Source organism: Oratosquilla oratoria, chromosome 22, assembly GCF_046742065.1.
Source record: "Oratosquilla oratoria isolate Oo_2021 chromosome 22, ASM4674206v1, whole genome shotgun sequence".
Classification (NCBI taxonomy): Eukaryota; Metazoa; Arthropoda; class Malacostraca; order Stomatopoda; family Squillidae; genus Oratosquilla; species Oratosquilla oratoria.
This window is the reverse complement of record NC_134798.1, coordinates 12344391-12366277: the sequence shown is the minus strand read 5'-3', so window position 1 is coordinate 12366277 and position 21887 is coordinate 12344391. Positions and strand designations below refer to the sequence as shown.

Genomic DNA, 21887 nt, shown 5'->3' with positions numbered 1-21887 from the left:
TCACTCTCATTCTCTTAGCATTTCCCACTGCAGCTATCTTTCCCTCCCTATCCTCCTTCACATTTAGCAACTCCCTAAAATATTGTGCCCATCTTCCCCTTACTGCCTTCTCCATTATCGTCTCTCCATCTGCACCTTTTACCTTTTCTTCTCTACTTGATTCGCCTCCTCTTCCTCTCTTAATTTCTTTCCAAAACATATTTTTATTACTTTCAAAATTTTCTGTCATACTCTTACCCCACTTCACATTTGCTCTCCTCTTTGCCTCCTTTACCTTTTGCTTTACTTCTCTTTTCTTTTCTTTGTACCTCTCATATGACTCCCTCGTCTTATTTTGTAACCAATCTGTGAAAGCTCACTTCTTCTCTTCTACAACCTTCTTTGTTTCCTCATCCCACCATTCACTACCTTTCCTTCTATTTCCTCCTGTCCTTCTTGTTCCACACACCATCCTTGCACACTTTGTGACTCCCTCCTTGAACCATCCCCATTCCTCCTCCACACCTAGCTCTACTCTATCCTTTACTCCCACTCCTCCTTCAGCTTCTTCTTGTACTCCTTCTCCTTTTCATTTAAAGAGTTCACTCTAAGCACCTCCCTTCCTTTTGTCCCTTTCCTCTTTCTCCATCTATCCTCCACTCTCAACTTACCTTCCACCAAAAAATGATCTGATATTCCCCCACCCTCTCCCCTTAGCACATGTACATCCTTAACTCTTCCTATCAGTCCTATTTACCACTACATAATCCATCAACGCTCTATCTACCACCCTTCCATCCACCACCCTTTCCCATGTGTACTTATGCTTGACTTTCTTCCGAAACACTGTATTTGCTATCATCAACTCTCTTTCTAGACACATTTCCACCATCAACTCTCTTTCTAGACACATTTCCACCATCAACTCTCCACTACGATACTTTCCTGGAACTCCACATTTCCCAACCACTCCGTCAATTGGACTATTTCCTACCCTAGCATTATGGTCTCCCAGTACTATTACATTGACTTTTCTCCCTAAATCCTCTATGCACTCATTTAAATCTATCCAAAAGGCCTCCCTTTCTTCTACACTCTTCTCACTGCCAGGCCCATATGCACTTACAAAGACCCACATCTCCTTTCCCAGTTTCACCTTCATCCACATTATCCTTGAGGAAACCTCCTTCCACTCCACTACACGTTTACCTATCTCTTCACTTACTAGAATAGCCACCCCTTCTCTCCCTTGCCCTCTCTTCACTCCTGATAACCTCCCACTTACACTCCCAAACTTACACTCACCCTTCCCTTTCAACTTAGTTTCACTCAAAGCCAACACATCCATCTTTCTTCTCACAAACATACTACCTATCTCTTCCCTTTTACTCTCATCTGTACCACATCCACACACATTAAAAGACCCAAACCTTAGGGTGCTGGTCTGAAAACTCCCAGACCCTCTTATGCCTTTACTTTTTCATTTAGGAATGTCCCCTGTGGGGCTACAAGGAGAAGGATGCCTAGTCCCACTCCCCGTCCCTTTCTTCTCGCCTCTTACGATCCAAGTGGAAATACTTGGTGGCAGTATTCTTTTCCCCCACCACAAGATTCAATTCACCATAAACTCCATTCCATAAGGCTATTTGAAACCAAATATTAAAGCTTCAATTTTATTAATATAAGTTAATCTATGAAAATTTGAAATAAGTTGTACAACAACTACAAGAACTTTTGTTTCCCTGATGAGAATCTGTTGTCAAGCTGCTGTGCTTTCTTAAGAATTGAGGCCTTTTGAGCCTCATCAAAGCGGTTCACTTGCATGTCCAATTCACGAGAGAAAGGTCGTCGTTCATTGGTCTGGGGTTTGTCTTTATTTTCCTGAAAATGGCATAATTTCGTTAAAAATTTTAAACATTTTTTAAATTCTGAATAACTGGTCAGAAGTCATGCCTTACACCAAACCTGCACTCAAATCCAACAGCTAACAGTGGCTTCAGTCATCATCTTCTGATGTGATCACATCATAGGTAATGACAATCTTTGCTATTCAAATGCACCCACAAAGAAGTGTTTGCTGACAGTTCCTGCCAATCATATAAAGAGGATTTAGAGGTTGATATCTCTAGTGAGTCCTCCCTTGCTCTCTTGTCAGTGAGTTCTCTCATTGTTCCCTTTCCCTCTTTTGTTCTCCCCCTCATCCCCACCCTTCCAATGACAAGGGTGGATAGAGGAAAAGAGATGGAGCAGAAAAGTGGAAGGTGGATGAAATCTCTCCCCATTGCTCTCTTAACTTCACTCCCCTTTTGCACTCTTGCAAGGCAGGGAAAGAGGGAGGGAGCTCACTCTTGTGAAAGCAGGAAGAAGAAGAAGAAGCACTCTCCCTATCCCTTGTAGAGTGAGGGAGGGGAAAAGTGAGAATGGAGGTGGTGAGAGAATTCCCCACCTGATCCTCCTCTTCCCCTCATTTGCTCTCTTGCGAAAACAAGGGCATGTGAGAAAAGGGAAGAAAGGAAACATGGAGAGCAAGGAATTACAACTCCCCTCATCCCTTCCATTGCTCTGTGCTACAGTGTAGTGGAGAGGGGGGGGCAATAGGATGAGGGAGTTCTCTTATCCTTCCCCTTCCCCTCCATTGCTCTCTCAAAAGAACAAGGCCACAAGACAGAGAATTCTTTAAACCTTCTCGTTCCCTTCTCGTGCTCTCTCACAAGAGTAAGGAAACAGAAGAGAGGATGAGGCAGTTTTCTTATCCTCCCCTTTCCCCTCCTTTGCTCTCTTGCAAGAGCAAGGATATGGGAAAGAGGGGAAGTGGGTGTTCTTTGTGCTCTCTTTTCACCTCTCCAGCTCTGTACCAACCAGGGGAGGGGAGGAGAGAAGAAGGGGGAGCAAGGAGAAGAGTTGATTTCAGCCTCCTTCACTAACACCTTTTTCCCATACAAGATAGAAACACAAGATAACTGTATCCATACCTTCTTCAGCTTTGACGAGTGCATGTCCATTAGTGACTTGGCTCGTTTTTCATTGTTATATTTTTCCACCTTTTCAGTTAAATCCTTATCCCTTTGTTGTTTGGCCAAGTCCTGTGGGGTTTCCTTGACTTCTTCCATCTCCTTACCCTCCTGAAACACGATTCAAAAAATTCTTATAAGTGTTATTGCAAAGCTTAAATTGTCTTAGGGGACATGATGATCCAATATTATTATAACTTTGTTAAAAATTTACTACAGGCTAACACCCAGGAAGGATAATTCAGTAATTGATCAACTTTTACTATGATTAATATTTGTTGCTTAATGTTTCTTTAAATTAGAACTTTCATCCCTGTGGTAGCAAGCAACACCCATGAAGGATAATTCAGTAATTGATCAACTTTTACTATGATTAATATTTGTCGCTTAAATTTGGAAATTATTGCTAAGAGGAAATTGTATGAAGGAGTGATTGTGCCGACAGAACTGTATGGGGAAGAAACGGAATATATGAGGGGGAGAAGTTTTAATGTATTTACCTAGTTGTATTTTACGGGACGAGAGCTATGCTCGTAGTGACCCATTTTTGTATCTCTCCACATCCAGTTTATTCTTAAAATTGTGTATAGTTCTGGCATTCACTGTTTCTCCATTTAGTTTGTTCCAGACATCAATCACTCTATGTGGGAAACTATTTTTTTTTCAGGTCTATGTGTTTGAGATGAGGTGCATGAGAAGTATGATAGGGGTTAATAGGCTGGATAGAGTGAGAAACAAGGTGAGAATGAGAACAGGAGAGGAAAGGGAGTTGAGAGATAGGGTTGATGAAAGAGTATTACAATGGTTTGGACACATGGAAAGAATAAGTGAAGAAAGATTAGTAAAAGAGGTGTGGAAGCCAGAGGTGGAAGTAGAGAACATGAGGTGACCTAGGATGAGAAGGATGGATGCGGTAAAAGGGACATTGGGAAAGAGGAGAATGTCTGTTGAGGAAGGACAGGAGAGGACAGAAGATAGGGGTGAATGGAGAATGGTTTTGTATGAATGATGCTGTGATGCATGAGGGGGGAGTGGGTGGAGGATGGGGAGTGAGGGAGTATACGTGAAAAATAAATTGACACAGCCCAAAAGGATTTCTCCCTGTCTTCTCCATTTCTGCATGAGGGGATGGAGAGGGGGGTTGTCAATTTAATGAATCAGCCTTGCTGTGGATGTACTGTGTCTTGTGACCTAGGGGAGTGGGCAAGATGCAGGGATGACCTGTCATCCGGGAGGAATCAAGATAAGAGGGAGGGAGGGAGGGGAGTGAATGGGAGTGGAGTATCTACGGATGGATTTTATGCCTTTGTTTTTTTGGCTACCTCCCTTGTATGAGGGAAAAAGCCTTTGGTATATGTATGTATGTATGTAAAACTTGCACCCCTTTGATAGCAAGCAACAGTCTTTCAATCCTTCTACCTGTGCATCTCATCAGTCTCTGGAATGTTGTCTATGATATATAACTTGGTATGGGTCTGTTTTATATGTCACTAGCTAACAGGAAGGTGGTTTGCGATCATATAGTATAAATTCTAAATAGTTTTTTTTCTTTGCCTTCTTGATAGTCTCAATAAATGGCAAAAATACAATTTAAGAGTTTGACTATCCTTACTCTGCTTCTCACTGCTAGCAACTAACTGATGCTCAGTGCTTGCTTGGTTGTGGTAATGACAGATTATGCAAGTGCTTGATCCTAACTCAGACATTATTTCCCTTAGGTTTTTTTCATGCAATTGTCATGTTTGTAACCTATGGACAAGGTGAAATAGTTCAATCAATCTGTAGCCCTTGGTCTCTCTTGCAGAAGACTTGTGGTCTTCAGGTAACTGACAACTGCCTAAGTTATCATCAGAAACTGTTGCCCAGATTATTACTCTAAAAGGGGCAAGGAAAGTCATACATACATACATATACCAAAGGCTTTTTCTCCCTTACATGGGTGGTAGCCAAAAAGAAAAAGGCATAGAAATCACTCCCACCCATTTCATTTCTCATATATTCCACTCCCCTCCACCCTCCTATCTTGGCACCTCCTGGATGACGGGTCATCCCTGCATCCTGTCCACTGCCCTGGGTCAGAAGCAGTGTCACAAGACACAGCACATCCACAGCAAGGCTGCTTCATAAATTCGGTGACTCCCCCTCTCTGTTCCCTCATGCAGAAAAGGAGATGGGGAGAAATCCCTTCGGGCTGTGTCAAATTTTTTCTCATACATACTTCCTCACCCCCCCATTCCCCACCCACTCCCCCTCATGCATCACAGCATCATCCATACACAACCATTCTCCATTCACCCCTATCTTCTGTCCTCTCCCGTCCTTCCTCAACAGACGTTCCTCTCTTTCCCAATGCGTCTTTTATCCCATCCATCCATCTCATCCTAGGACATCCCCTCATGTTCACTCCTTCCACCTCTGCCTTCCACACCTCTTTTACTAATCTTTCTTCACTCATTCTTTCCATGTGTCCAAACCATCCTAATACTCTTTCATCAACCCTATCTCCCAGCTCCCTTTCCACCACTGTTCTCCTCCTTACCTCCTCATTTCTCACTCTAGCCTAGTAACCCCTTTCATACTTCACAGACATTTCATCTCAAACACATTCAAACTCCTTCTCTCTTCCTCTCTAATGTTCCATGTTTCTGCCCCGTACAGTGCTGTTGGCACAATTACTTCGTCATATAACCTCCTCTTAGCATCCATTCCCAGATGTCTATTTCTCATTACACTTTTTAATCCACCAAGGCATTTACTCGCTTCTCTCGATCTACATTCCACCTCCATCCGTACTCCTCCCTTTCCTGCTACATTTGCTCCCAAATATCTAACACTATCTACTTCCTCCAGCCTCTCACCCTTAATGCTAACTTCCAGCCTGCTGTCACTCTCTCCCCTTGTACATCTTATCACCTTACTTTTGCCCACATTTATCTTCAGCTTCCTTCTTTCACACACCTTCTCAAACTGTCATTAACTTCCTCAATCCCTCCTCTGATCCTGTACAAGTGCAGTGTCATCAGCAAACAACAACTGGCTTTTCTCCATTTTCTTTAACCATCTCCAACCCCTGACCCACTACCCTTGCAGTCACCTCTCACACCACCCCATCCATGTATAAATTGAACAGCCAGGGCGACATACCACATCCCTGACGAAGTCCCACCTTTACCTCAAACCATTCACTCTCTCCATTTCTAATCCTAACACAAGCTCTACTACTCTCGTAGCTTTTTGTAGATCTAGGAGACATGGAACATAAGAGAGGAAGAGAGAAGGAGTTTGAATGTGTTTGAGATGAGGTGTCTGAGAAGTATGATGGGGGTTACCAGGCTGGATAGAGTGAGAAATGAGGAGGTGAGGAGAAGAACGGGGGTGGAAAGGGAGTTGGGAGATAGGGTTGATGAAAGAGTATTAGGATGGTTTGGACACATGGAAAGAATGAGTGAAGAAAGACTGGTAAAAGAGGTATGGAAGGCAGATGTGGAGGGAGTGAACATGAGGGGACCTCCTAGGATGAGGTGGATGGATGGGGTGAAGGGGAAGAGGGGAATGTCTGTTGAGGAAGGACGGGAGAGGACAGAAGATGGGTGAATGGAGAATGGTTGTATATGGATGATGATGTGATGCATGAGGTGGAATGGGCGGGGGGATGGGGGGTGAGGTAGTATGTGTGAGCAAAATTTGACGCAGCCTGAAGGGATTTCTCCCCGTCTTTTCCTTTTATGCATGGGGAGACGGAGAGGGGGGGTCGCCGATTTAATGAAGCGGCTTTGCTGTGGATGTGCTGTGTCTGGCGACACTGCTTCTGACCCAGGGCAGTGGACAAGGTGCAGGGATGACCCGTCATCCAGGAGGTGCTAAGATAAGAGGGAGGGTGGAGAGGTGTGAAGTGTATTCAGGGATGGAATGGGTGGGAGTGATTTTATGCCTTTTCTTTTTTTGGCTACCTCCCTTGTAAGGGGGAAAAAGCCTTGGTATATGTATGTATGTAGGAAAGCACAATCAGCCCATCTGTCCCTTTCCTGTATTATATCTAACAGTCTTGGAGTAAAAACAGATCAGATTTATGGCACATGATCTCCCTTGTCTGAATCTTGTCTCGGGTTTAGTATATTTTTTTCCTCCGGATGTTTTGTCCATCTATTTTTGATAACTTTTTCACAAGTTTTGGCTACAGTGCTTGTAAGGGAAACAGGTCTGTAATTTGTTACGTTTTCCTTGTTGTTTCCCTTATATATTGGTATGATGTTTTCCTTTTTCCAGTCTTCTGGTATTTTTCCTTCTTTTAGTGAACAACTTATTATATATTTTGCCAACCAATTCTACTTTACACTCCTTTAGAATTCAGTTTGCAATTCCATCTGGGCCGTGTGATTTCCCGACATCAAGGCTTGTTATTTAGACCATTATTTCAGCTTGTGTTGCTATTATTTCCCCCATAGGGGAGGACCTCGCTTCTTATCCTTCATTCCAGTTTGTGTGTATGTGTCTCCCCCCCCCTTAAAACCTTTTTAACATTTGTGTAATGTGAGCTGGAGTGGCTTTCCTCAAGTCCTTATTGGTTGGGGGAAGTTGCTATTTCTGTTATGATTCTTGCTGCTACCAAACTTTCACAACCACTTTCCACTCACACCTACCTCCTCCCCCTCAAAATTATTCCAACCATCTTTGCATTCCACAAAAAATCTTGCTATATTTTTTCACTAATTCTTTCCATGTGCCCAAACCATCCCAGTACTATTTAATCAACCCAAAACTGCCAGCTTTCTGCCTTACTTCAATATTTCTCTCTATTCATCTTACCATACTTCAACACTTTTATCTCTAACACATTTAAAGTTTTCTTTTCTGTTTCCTTTAAATTCCACATCTCTGATCCATACAGTGCCATGGCCATAATAACTCTCTCATACAACCTTCTATTTGCATTCACTCCCAGACACTTATTTCTCATACCACTTACTGAAGTGCACACAAAAATAACTATACACAATTTTGACAACCAATCCATTCCAGATTAAATCATGTACTCTAAGATACAAAGCTGAAAAAGAAAAACATTCCCCTGACAATCAAGTTACACTGGCCCAATTACATTCAAATGACCACCCAGCACTAAGAATATGCAGTAATCCTTCCCATTTCCAAACATGATTTAAGTGTATTGCAACTAATACCATATTCCTTCAGAATAGAACAATTTCACACTGGAGTGGTAACGTAGAGATTGGTTAATTTCAAATAGTATACCTGAATTCTCCCTTAATTCAAACACCATCCTGGTGACTGACACCATATGCCCTAGATACAGGAACTACACAAAAGATACATGTCATCTTACCCAACACATACAATACAGACAATAATACAAAGCATCTCTGGGTGATTATGTACTATCCTGGTGGGTCTTGGAAAAGAGAGCTAAAATTACAGATTAATTGACTGTTTTATACTTACCAAGTGAACATATATACCAACTTTCCTGGTACATCGTGAGATGTACAGATAATAATTTACAAAAAAGCCACTTGGACACACCCACTTGATATTTTTTTTTATTCATGTACACAACATGATTACAGTGAAAAAGTGTGCTGAGAGAATTTTGGGTCCCAAGAACAGAATAAAACTAAATAAAATGGTGCTAAAATAAAATGCCTTAGTGAACCTAATATCTGAAAACTTGGAGTATTACATGCAAACATCCCTGCATAAATCCTATTACATGGGGACATTCACATTTCAGGAATATTACTGAAATTTCTCAATGTCATAACTAAAGAACCTCAATGGGTTATGGGTTAAAATTACATCTCTGGATCCTTACTTGTCGCTTTTTTTCCCTGTCAGCTGGTGTGTCAGTCCACACAGACGTATCTCCTTTTTCCTGTGGTGCTCGGCGCATAAACTGTCTTGGTCCTAAGCCAATAAAATTTGCTCTGTTCTGCGGAAGTTCTGTCATCCAAGATTCTCTCACTATTGGTTTGTCCTGAAAAATCATAGACTTGCTTGATATGTTAAAAACAAATACCAACAGTTCCTGTATTATAGAAAATAACCAACCCCTTACCTGTAAGATAATAAATATATATATAAATATATATATATATATATATATATATATACAGACGCTCCTCTACTTACGTTCATTCGTTTTACGTTTTTTCGATTTTACATTTGAACTGACTGTAAAAAAAATGGTATTTTTTTTTTTTGAGTGAATTTTTTAGTTTAGCGCGCTCTCCGTAGTTCAAACGATACTTATGCATGACGCTGCGTCCATTGTTTACATGATACAAACGACAGACTGAACATGCCTTGCCTCCTCCTCCACCACCATCTCAATTTATGTTGCTTGAATTTAATTTATTTGAAATTAATGTTACAGTAAACTCGCGCTTATCCGAACGCGTTTTAACCGAATAATCGCATTAACCGAATATTTTCTCAATACGGTAGCCATCGCTTCAACCGAATGTATTTGGATTTCAACCGAACATTCAAACACCCCGCCGCCTCTTCCGCCACCTGCAAGCTTCACTAAGTGCTCACACGGTGGCAGCACACTCCATGTTTACACCTAATCGGCTGTTTATACTCTATAGAATATGATTATGAACTATTATAAGCATTTCCATGTGTATGTTAAGTTTACAGGTACGAATATTGCATACGACATTACCGCATAAAACTCTACGGGAATGAAACATACAAAGTAGGATTAACCGAACATTTCGGTTAATCGGACATTTCTAATCCCCCTTGGAGTTCGGATAAGTGGAAGTTTACTGTATTTTACAAAGTTATGTGTATAATTAATTATTTAGGGGTGTTTTATAAGATACGGTAATAGAATTTACGGATGTATAGTACAGTAACAACTTACGTTCATTTTCAACTTACGTTCGGCTGTTCGGAACGCAACTAAAACGTAAGTTGAGGAGCGTCTGTATATATATATACAGTCGAACCTCGAAAGCCCGGACCCCGAATGCCCGGACCCTCGTATGACCGGTCGAAATGAACAAAGGGCGGACTTTTCAAGCAAAGTTCCCTATTTGTCCGGTAGGTGGCAGCGATGGCCATACACGTGTACTCAAACCCGGCCCAGTCAAGCCGCCACCAGGGCTGCCGTTTCGTAGAATTTTGTACCAAAACGTAGTAAAATAGCGGCATGTAGCAATTGCACAAGGACATGAAGATTTTTTTTTCTACATATCAGCTGGCTGTTAAAAACATTCAAAAACTCAAACTTTTGTTTAATAATCATTGAACTAGTAATCAAATAATAAATAGTACATCAAAATATGACTTTTATTGGTAATTGTGTTACTTATAAAATATACCCCCAAAAGATACGTTTTTACGGTGTAGAAAAAAATTATACGCTAAAGTTTCAGCTTTATTTTTAGCAATATAAAAAAAAATAATTTTTATATCTTACTGAATATGTTAGGGCGTGGGGGCCTTATATACATTCAAGGATAAAAAAAAATTAGAACCAACATTTTGTCCAAGATTGACAAGCATATCTTGCTATGAAAGTCTGCACATTCCCGAGAAAATTGTATGCCCCGGTATGGCAACACTCCCATTCTACACGGCAGTGTAGAAAACGCGGCAACCCTGGCCGCCACCACTGTCCCGCATGCATACCTTCCAATATTTACAGTGTACGTAATAAAAAATACAGTACAGTACATTTACATGCCTGTATTACAGTTATTATTACAGAATTATTAGTATTATAGTACAGTCGAACCTCGAAAGCCCGGACCCCGAATGCCTGGACCCTCTTATGACCGGTCGAAATGAACAAAGGGCGGACTTTTCAAGCAAAGTTCCCTATTTGTCCAGTAGGTGGCAGCGACGGCCGTACACGTGTACTCAAACCTGGCCCAGTCAAGCCGCCACCAGGGCTGCCGTTTCGTAGAATTTTGTACTAAAACGTAAAATAGCGGCATGTGGCAACTGCACAAGGACATGAGGAAATTTTTTCTACATATCAGCAGGCTGTTAAAAATGTTCAAAAACTCAAACTTTTGTTTAAAAATCATAGAACTAGTTATCAAATAATAAATTGTACATTAAAATATGACTTATTGGTAATTGTGTTATCGTATTTTTCGGACTATAAGGCGCGGGCAAAATTACAAAGGATTACAAAGGCGGAGCATGCCGACAGGAGACATTTTGATCCATATCTAAGTCGGATGCAAAAAAAATCATAATAATAAAATAATAAATAAAAACTATAATAATTTAAATAACAAATAAAATACATAAATAAATGCATATAGTTAAATAATAAACAGGTAAACAGTAAATAATAATAAATTGACATATAACTAATAATAAATGAAAATCAGACAAATGATAACAAAACAAAAACAAATAATATAAGATAAATTATAATCATTACAGCATCTTACTTAGGTATTTATCTAAATGATTCTTAAAGCTTCGAACTGAACTACATTGCACTACCTGTGCAGGAAGTTTATTCCATTCATTAACTACATGGCTGGCAAAGTTGTTTCTACCTACTTCCAAATTGAATCTATTTCCAGACAGTTTGAGACCATAGTTTCTTGTATGATTCTCATTCAATGTGAAAATTTGGTCACTTTTGATGTTTTCAATTCCCTTTAAAATCTTAAAGACCTGTATCAAGTCACCTCTGAGTCTACGCTTTTTTAGGGAAAACAGATTCATGTGTTTTAGTCGATGTTTGTATGATTTATTTTTGATATTTGGAATCAGTTTTGTGGCTCGCCGTTGTACTTTTTCCAGTCTGTCAATGTCTTTAATGAGATTCGGTGACCATACGGAAACAGCATATTCCAAATGTGGACGAACTAACGATTTATATAGCTTGTTAATGAGTGATGGACTTTTGAAATCAAAAGATCGCGCAATCAGTCCCAGAATCTTATTTGCTTTCTCAAGAGGCTGAAATACACTGCTTGGATGACTTGAGGTCGTTACTGATCATTCGCCGAGATCTTTTTCACTATCCACTTTTGTTAATGAATTTCCAAATAACTTGTTATTGTACTTACTGTTATTTTTACCTATGTGCATTACCTTGCATTTACTTGTGTTAAATTTCATTAGCCACTTTTCAGATCATTGCTGTAATTCATCTAAATCTTCTTGGATATCTAATTGGTTTGAGTGATCATTTGCCACTCCGCAGTTTTGTATCATCAGCAAATTTGGAAAGAGTAGATTTTAGTCCATGGTCTATATCATTTATATATACTATGAATAGAAGTGGCCCAAGAACGGAACCCTGAGGAACTCTACTTGCAACACTTTTCCATCCAGAAGTTTTTCCATTTAAGGGACTGTGGGAAGTGCTTATAGGTGAACGTGTCATAAAAGTTGTTCAATTTCTTTGGTGAACTTATGTATACTTACTCTATCGGAAAGAGTATTATTGCATACTAAATTGTTTTAATAACATGTATATATTACATGTAGTTAATTAATTTCTTTTTTTTTTATGATAGTATCTGTAATCATTGAAGTATCCACAGGCATAGGTAATCAGCCTACTATGTAGGAAATGAAAGATTAGAGTCTTGGAAACAACTTCATCAAGTTAGATTTTTTCCTACTCTCTTTAATTTTTTTTTATAATTTTTTTTATTTTGAATAGTAGAAACTTCAGTGAAAATCTGCTATGATAAATTAAACAAAAAAATTAAGTTACAGTTTCCTTTGTTTTTTCTGATCAAATTAAAGAATTACTCTTTCTCTTTACAAATTCGAAAGAATGAATGAAATCGGACAAAAAGAAACAGAGATATGGCTATTTAAATATAAAAAACAAACTTTTCAGGAGAGGCATTTAAAGTTTAAAGGAGCGCACCGGCATTTAAAATTCTCCGGCCGCGTACTCACTCGTGACATTGTCTATTTTTTTACGTTTCCGCTTAAAACTTTAAACAAAACTGAACTGGCTATCGAAAATTTGACTTAATTTCAATATACAGAATGTTTTTTCATGCAATGGGGTTGCCAGATGTCGCCAATAATTCATCTATTTCATTTTATATATAAGAACAGAAACGGAATTGAGCTGTAATATTTGGTCGAAGTGTTACAGCCATCATAGAGAATCTTTTGAATACCTGTTGGTAGAAAAAAAGATAATACGATCGCATGCATGACTGGTAGGCTAACAGATACGCGACAGGGCGACATCCTTTCTCCTTTAGCTTTGAAGAGATACTGAGATCCTTGTGGTGATTGACAATTAGTGTTGGGCAAGTTGCCAGATATCTCCATATATATTAATCATAGTAAACAAAACAGAACTGGGTATCAAAATTTTGACTTTATTTCAATATACAGAATGTTTTTTCATGCAATGGGGTTGCCAGAGGTTGCCAAAAATTTATCTATTTTATTTTATATATAAGAAAAGAAACGGAATTGAGCTGTAATATTTGGCTAAAGTGTTACCACCATCATAGAGAATCTTTTGAAATGTTTACCTAAAATTCGTTGATTTTCCAGAATTTTTTTGTGTTTTCGCGCCCTACAGTCCCTTAAAACAACTCTCTGTTTTCGACCATTCAACCAATTACTAGTCCAACCTAATAGGCTACCACTTATTCCGTGCAAAGCTAATTCAGTAAGTAGTCTTTCGTGTGCGATGGTATCAAAAGCTTTTGCAAAGTCTAGATATATTAAACCTATTTTGTTTCTTTTGTCATAATTCAAGATAACTGTGTTGTAGAATTCGAGTAAGTTAGTCACGCAAGAACGTTTCCATCTGAAACCATGCTGGCTATCATTTATCAAACGGTTACTTTCTAAATGATGTTCGATAGCATCTCTGATGATAGTTTCCATTATTTTTCCTACGATTGAAGTCAAACTTATAGGCCTATAGTTATTTGGTTTCTTTTTGTCACCTTTTTTTAATATGGGAGTAACGTTAGCTAGCTTCCATTCTCTTGGGACATCTCCGGATATGATGGATTTCTTGAAAATCATTTCTAATGGAACAACAATCTCATTTTTCATTTCCTTTAAGATTCTTGGATGCCAACCGTCAGGCCCTGGTGTTTTATCAACTTTGAGTTTGTCTATACACCTTTTAATTTTTTCTTTTGTTATATTTACTGTAGTAAGTTTACCCAAGACTTTTCACAGGTTTCAGTTTGGAATTCACTTTGAGGTGTTTCGTTTACGAATACCAAGCTAAAATAATTGTTTAAGATATTACACATTCCTTCATTTGTATATTCAAGTTGACCATCAGCAGACAATAGTGGACCAATGTGATTCCTAACAACCTTTTTATCTCTAATGTAACTATAGAATTCTTTGGGATTCTCTTTGGATTTATCAGCGATGTTCATTTCGTATTGTCGTTTTCTTTTTCTTATTGTCTTTTTTAAATCTCTCTGTATTGATACGTAACTTTCATAGTCATTAGATGCACCCGAGCACTTATATTTCTTATAAGCCTGTCTCTTTTTAGCAATACTTTTTTCAGTTTCTTTGTCAAGCCACTTTGGGCGAGCCTGATTTGGGGGACGTCTGTCCTTAAAAGGAATGCAAGTTTGAATCATCTTAGTGAGCGTATTTTGAAATATTTCCCACATCTGATCTACAGGTCTTTCGTTTAATTTTACCTCCCAATCTGTAAGCTGAAGCTCCTGACGTAGTCCTATGAACTGAGCTTTACTGAAATCGGGTATTTTAGAAACACAAGTATCTATTCTAAAATTGTTTAGGAGTTTGAATCTAACTAGGTTGTGATCGCTATTTGCAACAGATTCACCGACTTCTACATCAGTTACCATGCTTTCGCGGCTAGTGATCAAAAGATCGAGTAAGTTTCCATATCTTGTGGGCTCTTTTACATGCTGAATTAAGTAATTGTCACCAAGAAAATCAATCAAGCGACTACCTATATGGCCATGTTCAAGGGTTATCCAATCCATGTCAGTAAAATTGAAATCACCCATTATCAATAAATCCCGGTTGCAGAAACTAGACAGTTCTTGAAATAACAGTTTGTCGTCTGCTAATGATAATGTCTTTGGCCTATATATTACACCTATATTCATTTTTTGTCCATTTGTTTGGGTTAACTCAACCCACAAACTATCATATGCATCCTGTTTCACTTTCTCTAAAACACAAGCATGAACATTGTTTTTAACGTACAATAGAACACCCCCACCTTTCGTGTGGTTTCTATCCTGATGAAAGTGTTTAAATCCCGCAATATTAAATTCAGCTTCGAACTTTGTACCATTTAACCATGTCTCAGTTATTCCTATCATATCGAGATTTTCGCTTTTGACATACGCCTGTATTTCTTGAAATTTGTTCCTAATAATACGAGCATTAAAGTACATGGTTTTAAGAAACTCGTGATTATTTCTTTTTGACACATTTTGAGTTTCAATATCATGTCTTATATTATAATTTTGTTTTTTATTTATACCTTACTCTATATTATTATTTGGTCCTTCATTGACATTCAATGCCTCCTTAACATTTCTCCTATCAAAATTAACATTTCCCCCATCACGGACATCTGGTCGATCACGGTCATCCTATCTCTTTTGTACATTTTGTCCCCCTACATCACCGTGATTCACGCCGGCCTCCCGTCGTTCAGTGACATTATGTCCGGCATCCCTTTCTGAAATTATATTTTGTCCTCCAGTGACATTATATCCTACCGTGATATTTTTTCCTCCACTATAATTACATCCCATCATGATCTTTTGTCTTCCACTGTCATTACATCCTATCTTGATATTTTGGCCTTCATTGACATTCTGTTCGGTATCCCTTCCTAAAATTATATTTTGTCCTTCACTGACATTATATCCTACCGTGATATTTTCTCCTCCATTATCATTACATCCTATCGTGATATTTTGTTCTCCACTATCATTACTTCCCATCGTGATCTTTTGTCTTCCACTGTCATTACATCCCATTGCAACATTTTGTCCTATGACACTACATCCTAATGTAACATTTCGTCCTCTAGCGACATTACATCCTATCATGATATTTTGGCCTTCATTGACATTCTGTCCGGTATCCCTTCCTAAAATCATATTTTGTCCTTCAGTGACATTATATCCTACCGTGATATTTTCTCCTCCATTATCATTACATCCTATCGTGATATTTTGTTCACTATCACTGACATTATATCCTACTGTGATATTTTCTCCTCCATTATCATTACATCCTATTGTGATATTTTGTTCTCCACTATCATTACTTCCCATCGTGATCTTTTGGCCTCCACTGTCATTATATCCCATTGCGACATTTTGTCCTATGACATTACATCCTAATGTGACATTTCGTCCTCTAGCGACATTACATCCCATCATGATATTTTGGCCTTCATTGACATTCTGTCCGGTATCCCTTCCTAAAATTATATTTTGTCCTTCACTGACATTATATCCTACCGTGATATTTTCTCCTCCATTATCATTACATCCTATCGTGATATTTTGTTCTCCACTATCATTACTTCCCATCATGATCTTTTGTCCTCCACTGTCATTACATCCCATTGCGACATTTTTTCCTATGACATTACATCCTAAAGTGACATTTCGTCCTCTAGCGACATTATATCCTAAAATTATATTTTGTCCTGTACTGGCACATTGTTCTACATTAATGCTATACTCTACACTGTTTTCCCAAGTACATTCTATTTCCCCTTCCCTTTGGGCTTCTACCCTAAAAAAGGAGCTAATTCATTACAAACTCCCACAATGAGGTTTGTAAGAACATCTTTGCCTCTGCGGGTAAGGTGGATCCCATCAGAAGCGTAAAGGTCATGGCGCCTAGAAAAGAGACACCAAGGATCAAGAATGTGGTATCCCAATTGCGTGCACAACTGCGATATCCTATCATTGATCCCTATGGCTCTACTGTTCCAACACGAACCTGCGTAGATCCTCGGGAGGATCCCACAGACTACGTGACGGCTCCCACGTTCCTTCATCTCCTGAAGGAGGACCTTGTAATTCCGAACAAGCTCCTCTGATCTCACCCTACCTACATCGTTACTTCCCGTATGAACAATCGTAACCGTGTTCTTCCGTCCTTGCTCCCTGATGGACCGGGTACAATCGACGATCCCACGGCCCGGTTGACATACAAGCTTGGAACGTCGCTTAGTCTTCCGCTGCAGGATGTCGTCATAGCCTCGCACCATGGAGTCCCCCACCACCAAGAACTCCTGGTTTTCAGCCATTTCATCCTCCAGTAGAGCAAAACGATTGGCTAGAGCCAGCGGTTGCTTCACAGGGCACACGTCTACCGAACGCGGGCTCGACAAACGGGACCCCACGGAGCGCCACTCGCTCATGGCAGTGACAGTAGGGGAAGAAGTGGAACGCTCTTTGGGTTATGGGGAGGGTTCACTCTTCTCACGGAGCGCACTCCTGAGAAGACGAATTTCCTCCTCACACATCCTGAGACGGACCTCTAGGTTCATGCAATCTTCACAAGCCATTTCGCTCCCCCTTTAGAAATAAAAACGGCAGAGAAAATACAAATCAACAACAAAAAATCAAAGCGGTCTCTAATAAACTAAATACGCGAAGCTTACTCTGCTTACCTTATACTATTTCTCCTACCTTTGGAGTACGGTAACAGAAAACTGTTTTGAATTTAAATAGAACACTGCACTTTATCTTATATCTGTAACGTATACAATCACAAAAACACAGCACAATCACTTAACACTATTCTGAGATATAAATTTCACAGGTATTCGCCAGCTGGTGTCTGCAGAAAAACGAGGTCTCTAGCTGAGGTCACGAGCGGACTGAGCAGAGGTCACGAGCGGACTGAGCTGAGGTCACGAGCGGACTGAGCTGAGGTCACGAGCGGACTGAGAGCTGAGGTCACGAGCGGACTGAGAAGCTGAGGTCACGAGCGGACTGAGAAGCTGAGGTCACGAGCGGACTGAGAAGCTGAGGTCACGAGCGGACTGAGAAGCTGAGGTCACGAGCGGACTGAGAAGCTGAGGTCACGAGCGGACTGAGAAGCTGAGGTCACGAGCGGACTGAGAAGCTGAGGTCACGAGCGGACTGAGAAGCTGAGGTCACGAGTGGACTGAGAGCTGAGGTCAAAATTGGGTGGTGCGCCTTATCGTGAGGTGCGCCTTATGTGTGGCTTCAGTGCAAAAAAAAAAATGCCTCGGACAGTGACGTACTATTTTGACACGTTTCGTAGCTAGCCTGCCGACGGCAACAGTGCATAGTCCTAGCAAAAGTTACAACCAAGTTATAACCAAGATGCATGTATCTTGACAAGATAATTGCGAAAACTTCGACAGTTTTCGAGTCCATGCCACCGCATTCATTCACGCTATCATGACTATGACATGATAGCGTCCACAACACAGACAGCCATTTTGCATTGGTCTAGTCTCGCTCCACTCAGACTGTAGTCATTTGAGTATTCTTTTAGTTTCGACCATGGGCGCAATATAGCAATAAAAAAATAATTATTAATTTTGTAAATTAAAATGTATCAACGTAATATGCAATTTTGTGGGCGGAAATGAAAATAAAAAATGCCTTGCTACAAGCAAATATGCTAATGAACGAAGTCGGTAGCATAGGATCGGGACGCCATCTTGTCTCGGTACTTCCGACAGTACCTCGCCAGGTTAATTTTCTTGAAGGAATGTTATGGAGAGGAGATACATGCATTCCTTCAAGCTGCAAGAACTTTGTATACCCCGCAAGGTGAGAGAGTGGTTGAAAAGCCCGCCAACGTCTCTCACGACGACGACAACGAGGACGATCCGGATGACATTTAATTTGCAGGTAATGATTTATTAAACACAGGTTAGGTTAGGTTAGACGAATTTATCATCTTTTCATTTCTTCGACGTCGACATCTATCATGACAAACATGGCGTACCATTCGTCGGACGCGACTTCGTTACTTACGAAATCTGTTTAAGCACCTTTTTTGTTTTTTATTTCCGCTCACAAAATTGCATATTACGTTGATATATTATGATTTAAAAAACTAATAATTAATTTTCCATTACTATATTGCGCCCATGGTCGAAACTAAAAATTTACTTTCATTTGTAATCCTGTGTTTTTAAGTGAATAGAGAATTCCGGGAATAAAACTGCTAATGTTGGTTTAATTCCCCATAATTCCCGTAACGTGTTTTTTTTTTTTTTTTTTTTTTTTTTTTCCCTTATGGGTATTGGCAGGGCAGACCGTCCATGGAGGTGGTCTGATTTCACTGACCAAAATAAAAAATTGTATCATTTATTTTTGTAATTTTCCTAAATCCCAACCGGTTTTTCTCATTCAACAACGAAAATGTTCAGTTCTGAAAGCACTCACATATGCATGATTATCCGATGACGAAACCAGGTGCGCCTTATGTAAGGACGGGGAATAGCAAATTACGGGGAATAGCAAATTACGGGTGCGCCTTATGGTACGAAGCGCCTTATGGTCCGAAAAATACGGTACTTATCAAATATCATACCCCAAAAGATACGTTTGTACCGTGTAGAAAAAATTCTACGCTAAAGTTTCAGCTTTCTTTTAGCGATAATAATAATAAAAAAAAATCATATCTTACTGAATATGTTAGGGCGTGGGGGCCTTATATACATTCAAGAATAAAAAAAACTAGAACCACCATTTTGTCAAAGTTTGACAAGTATATCTTGCTATGAAAGTCTGCACACGCCCGAGAAAAATGTATGGCAACACTCCCCTTCTACACGGCAGGGTAGAAAACGCGGCAACCCTGGCCGCCACCACTGTCCCGCGTGCATACCTTCCGATATTTACAGTGTACGTAATAAAAAAAAATACAGTACAGTACACTGTATATACAGTACATTTACATGCCTGTATTAGTTATTATTACAGAATTTTTGGTATTATAGCATTATTATTACAGTATTCTTATCACAATGTTAGAGTATTATTCTTATGCGTTTCTATGCCATATCATACATTACCTAAACGTATACCGCTATGAAAATCTACGGTTGTTAGGGAGATATTTTCGATGACCGGACGTTTGGCATGACCGGACCACCCTTCCCCCCAATTAGTCCGGGCTTTCGAGGTTCGACTGTATTATTATTACAGTATTGTTATTATTACAGTGTTAGAGTATTATTGTTGTGTTTCTATGCCATATCATACATTACCTATACGTATACCGCCACGAAAGTCTACGGGTGTTATGACGACATTTTCGATTACCGGACTTTTGGCATGACCAGACCGCCCTTCACCCCAATTAGTCCGGGCTTTCGAGGTTCGACTGTATATATATATATATATATACATATATATATATATATATATATATGTATAAATATATACAGTATATATATATATATATATATACATGGACACACACACTTTCGTCGGATGGACGGCGAGAATTAAAGTTCCGAAGAAAAAGCTAAATCTACACGGATCTCAACGTCAAGGAAGTACCTTATTGTATTTATAGGGAAGGGAAAGCTCATGGTGTAGTGGGACGGTGATAAAAAAAAAAAAGAAGGGGAGGGATTACTGAGGGAAATGGAAGGAAATGAGGAAGGGGAGGACTTGGTCCAGGAGGCCAGGCGTCTTGTAAACAAACGAAGGACTAAGGATTTTGAAGAAGGGATTAACAAAAATGTAAAGATTAGGAATATAGATAAGAGCAGCACAATGGAAGGTGAAGATAATAATTTCCAGAGATTTAATGAGGGGGGGCAGGATACCAACCTCCCCCAATTAGCATGACTAGAGGAAAAACTGGAAAAAATGACCGAACAGTGGGAGAATAGATTCGGTAACATAGCAAGATTGCCAAGAGAGTTGAAAAATTGGAAGAACTAGAGAAGGTGAACAAAAACTTAACTAATGAAATAGAATTAAAAAGACAGTTAAAAGAAGTAAAAGAGGAGAATGAGGAATTAAAAAGGAATAATAAAGGCAATAAAGAGGCCATAGCAAAAGAAGCACAGGGTTGGACAAAAATCCAAGAAAACAGTAGAGTTGCATTTACTGACATAATTAAAAAGCAAATGAAAGAACAAACTGAAGACTCAGTTATTAAAGTGATGAGACAGAAGGAGAATATAGTAAGAGACTTAGCAGATAAAAAAAATGTATAATTATATTAGGAATGGAAGAGAAATATAACCTAAATAGAACCACAAGAATCAATGAGGAAAAAGAAAAAGTAAGCAGTTTACTAGAATTAGTTCAGGAACATGAACCTGAAATCATGAAACAAAAGAGATGTATAGCCTCAGAAAGTATAATACAGATAAGACCAGACCAATTAAGATTAAATTCAGGTCACAAACAGCGGCAGAGAACATCTTAGCAAAAACAGGGAAGCTAGCAGCAAGTGAACAATATAAAAAGGTATGGATAAAAAGAGAAATGAATAAAGAGGAAAGAGAGGAGGAAAAAATGAAAAGACATGAAGCTAAGGAAAAAAACGAGAACAGAACAGAGTCAGAAAAAGAGAAATTCTATTGGAGAGTAGTGAATATGAAAGTAAGGAAATACGACATACTAGAGAAAAACAAAAGGGAAACAGAGAATACAATGGAAGTGGCAGAAAACTAAAAGTGTCTTACACAAATATAGATGGATTAATAACAGGATTGAATGAGCTGAATGATTATCTGAAGGAAAAAGATCCAGAAATGAATAAAGAGGAAAGAGGAGGAAAAAATGAAAAGACATGAAGCTAAGGAAAAAACGAGAACAGAACAGTCAGAAAAAGAGAAATTCTACTGGAGAGTAGTGAATATGAAAGTAAGGAAATACGACATACTAGAGAAAAACAAAAGGGAAACAGAGAATACAATGG

The 21887-nt window shown here is 39.2% G+C and overlaps 2 protein-coding genes across 3 annotated transcripts in view; both read right to left on the bottom strand.

The window, feature by feature from the left end:
- The window catches only part of LOC143037275 (uncharacterized), a 271196-nt gene that overhangs the window by 96308 nt on the left and 153001 nt on the right, over positions 1 to 21887 (bottom strand). The gene's annotated exons all lie outside the window — the stretch shown is intronic.
- Positions 1639 to 21887, bottom strand: part of LOC143037435 (uncharacterized) — a 101609-nt gene continuing 81360 nt past the window's right edge. For both annotated transcript variants that reach the window (XM_076205654.1, XM_076205653.1), the window contains exons 4-6: positions 8821 to 8982; positions 2952 to 3101; positions 1639 to 1860 (exon numbers count right to left, since the gene is read on the bottom strand). In XM_076205654.1, the coding sequence (XP_076061769.1) occupies positions 1702 to 1860; positions 2952 to 3101; positions 8821 to 8982 (471 nt within the window). In that variant the 3' untranslated portion in view covers positions 1639 to 1701. The remainder of the gene's footprint in view (positions 1861 to 2951; positions 3102 to 8820; positions 8983 to 21887) is intronic.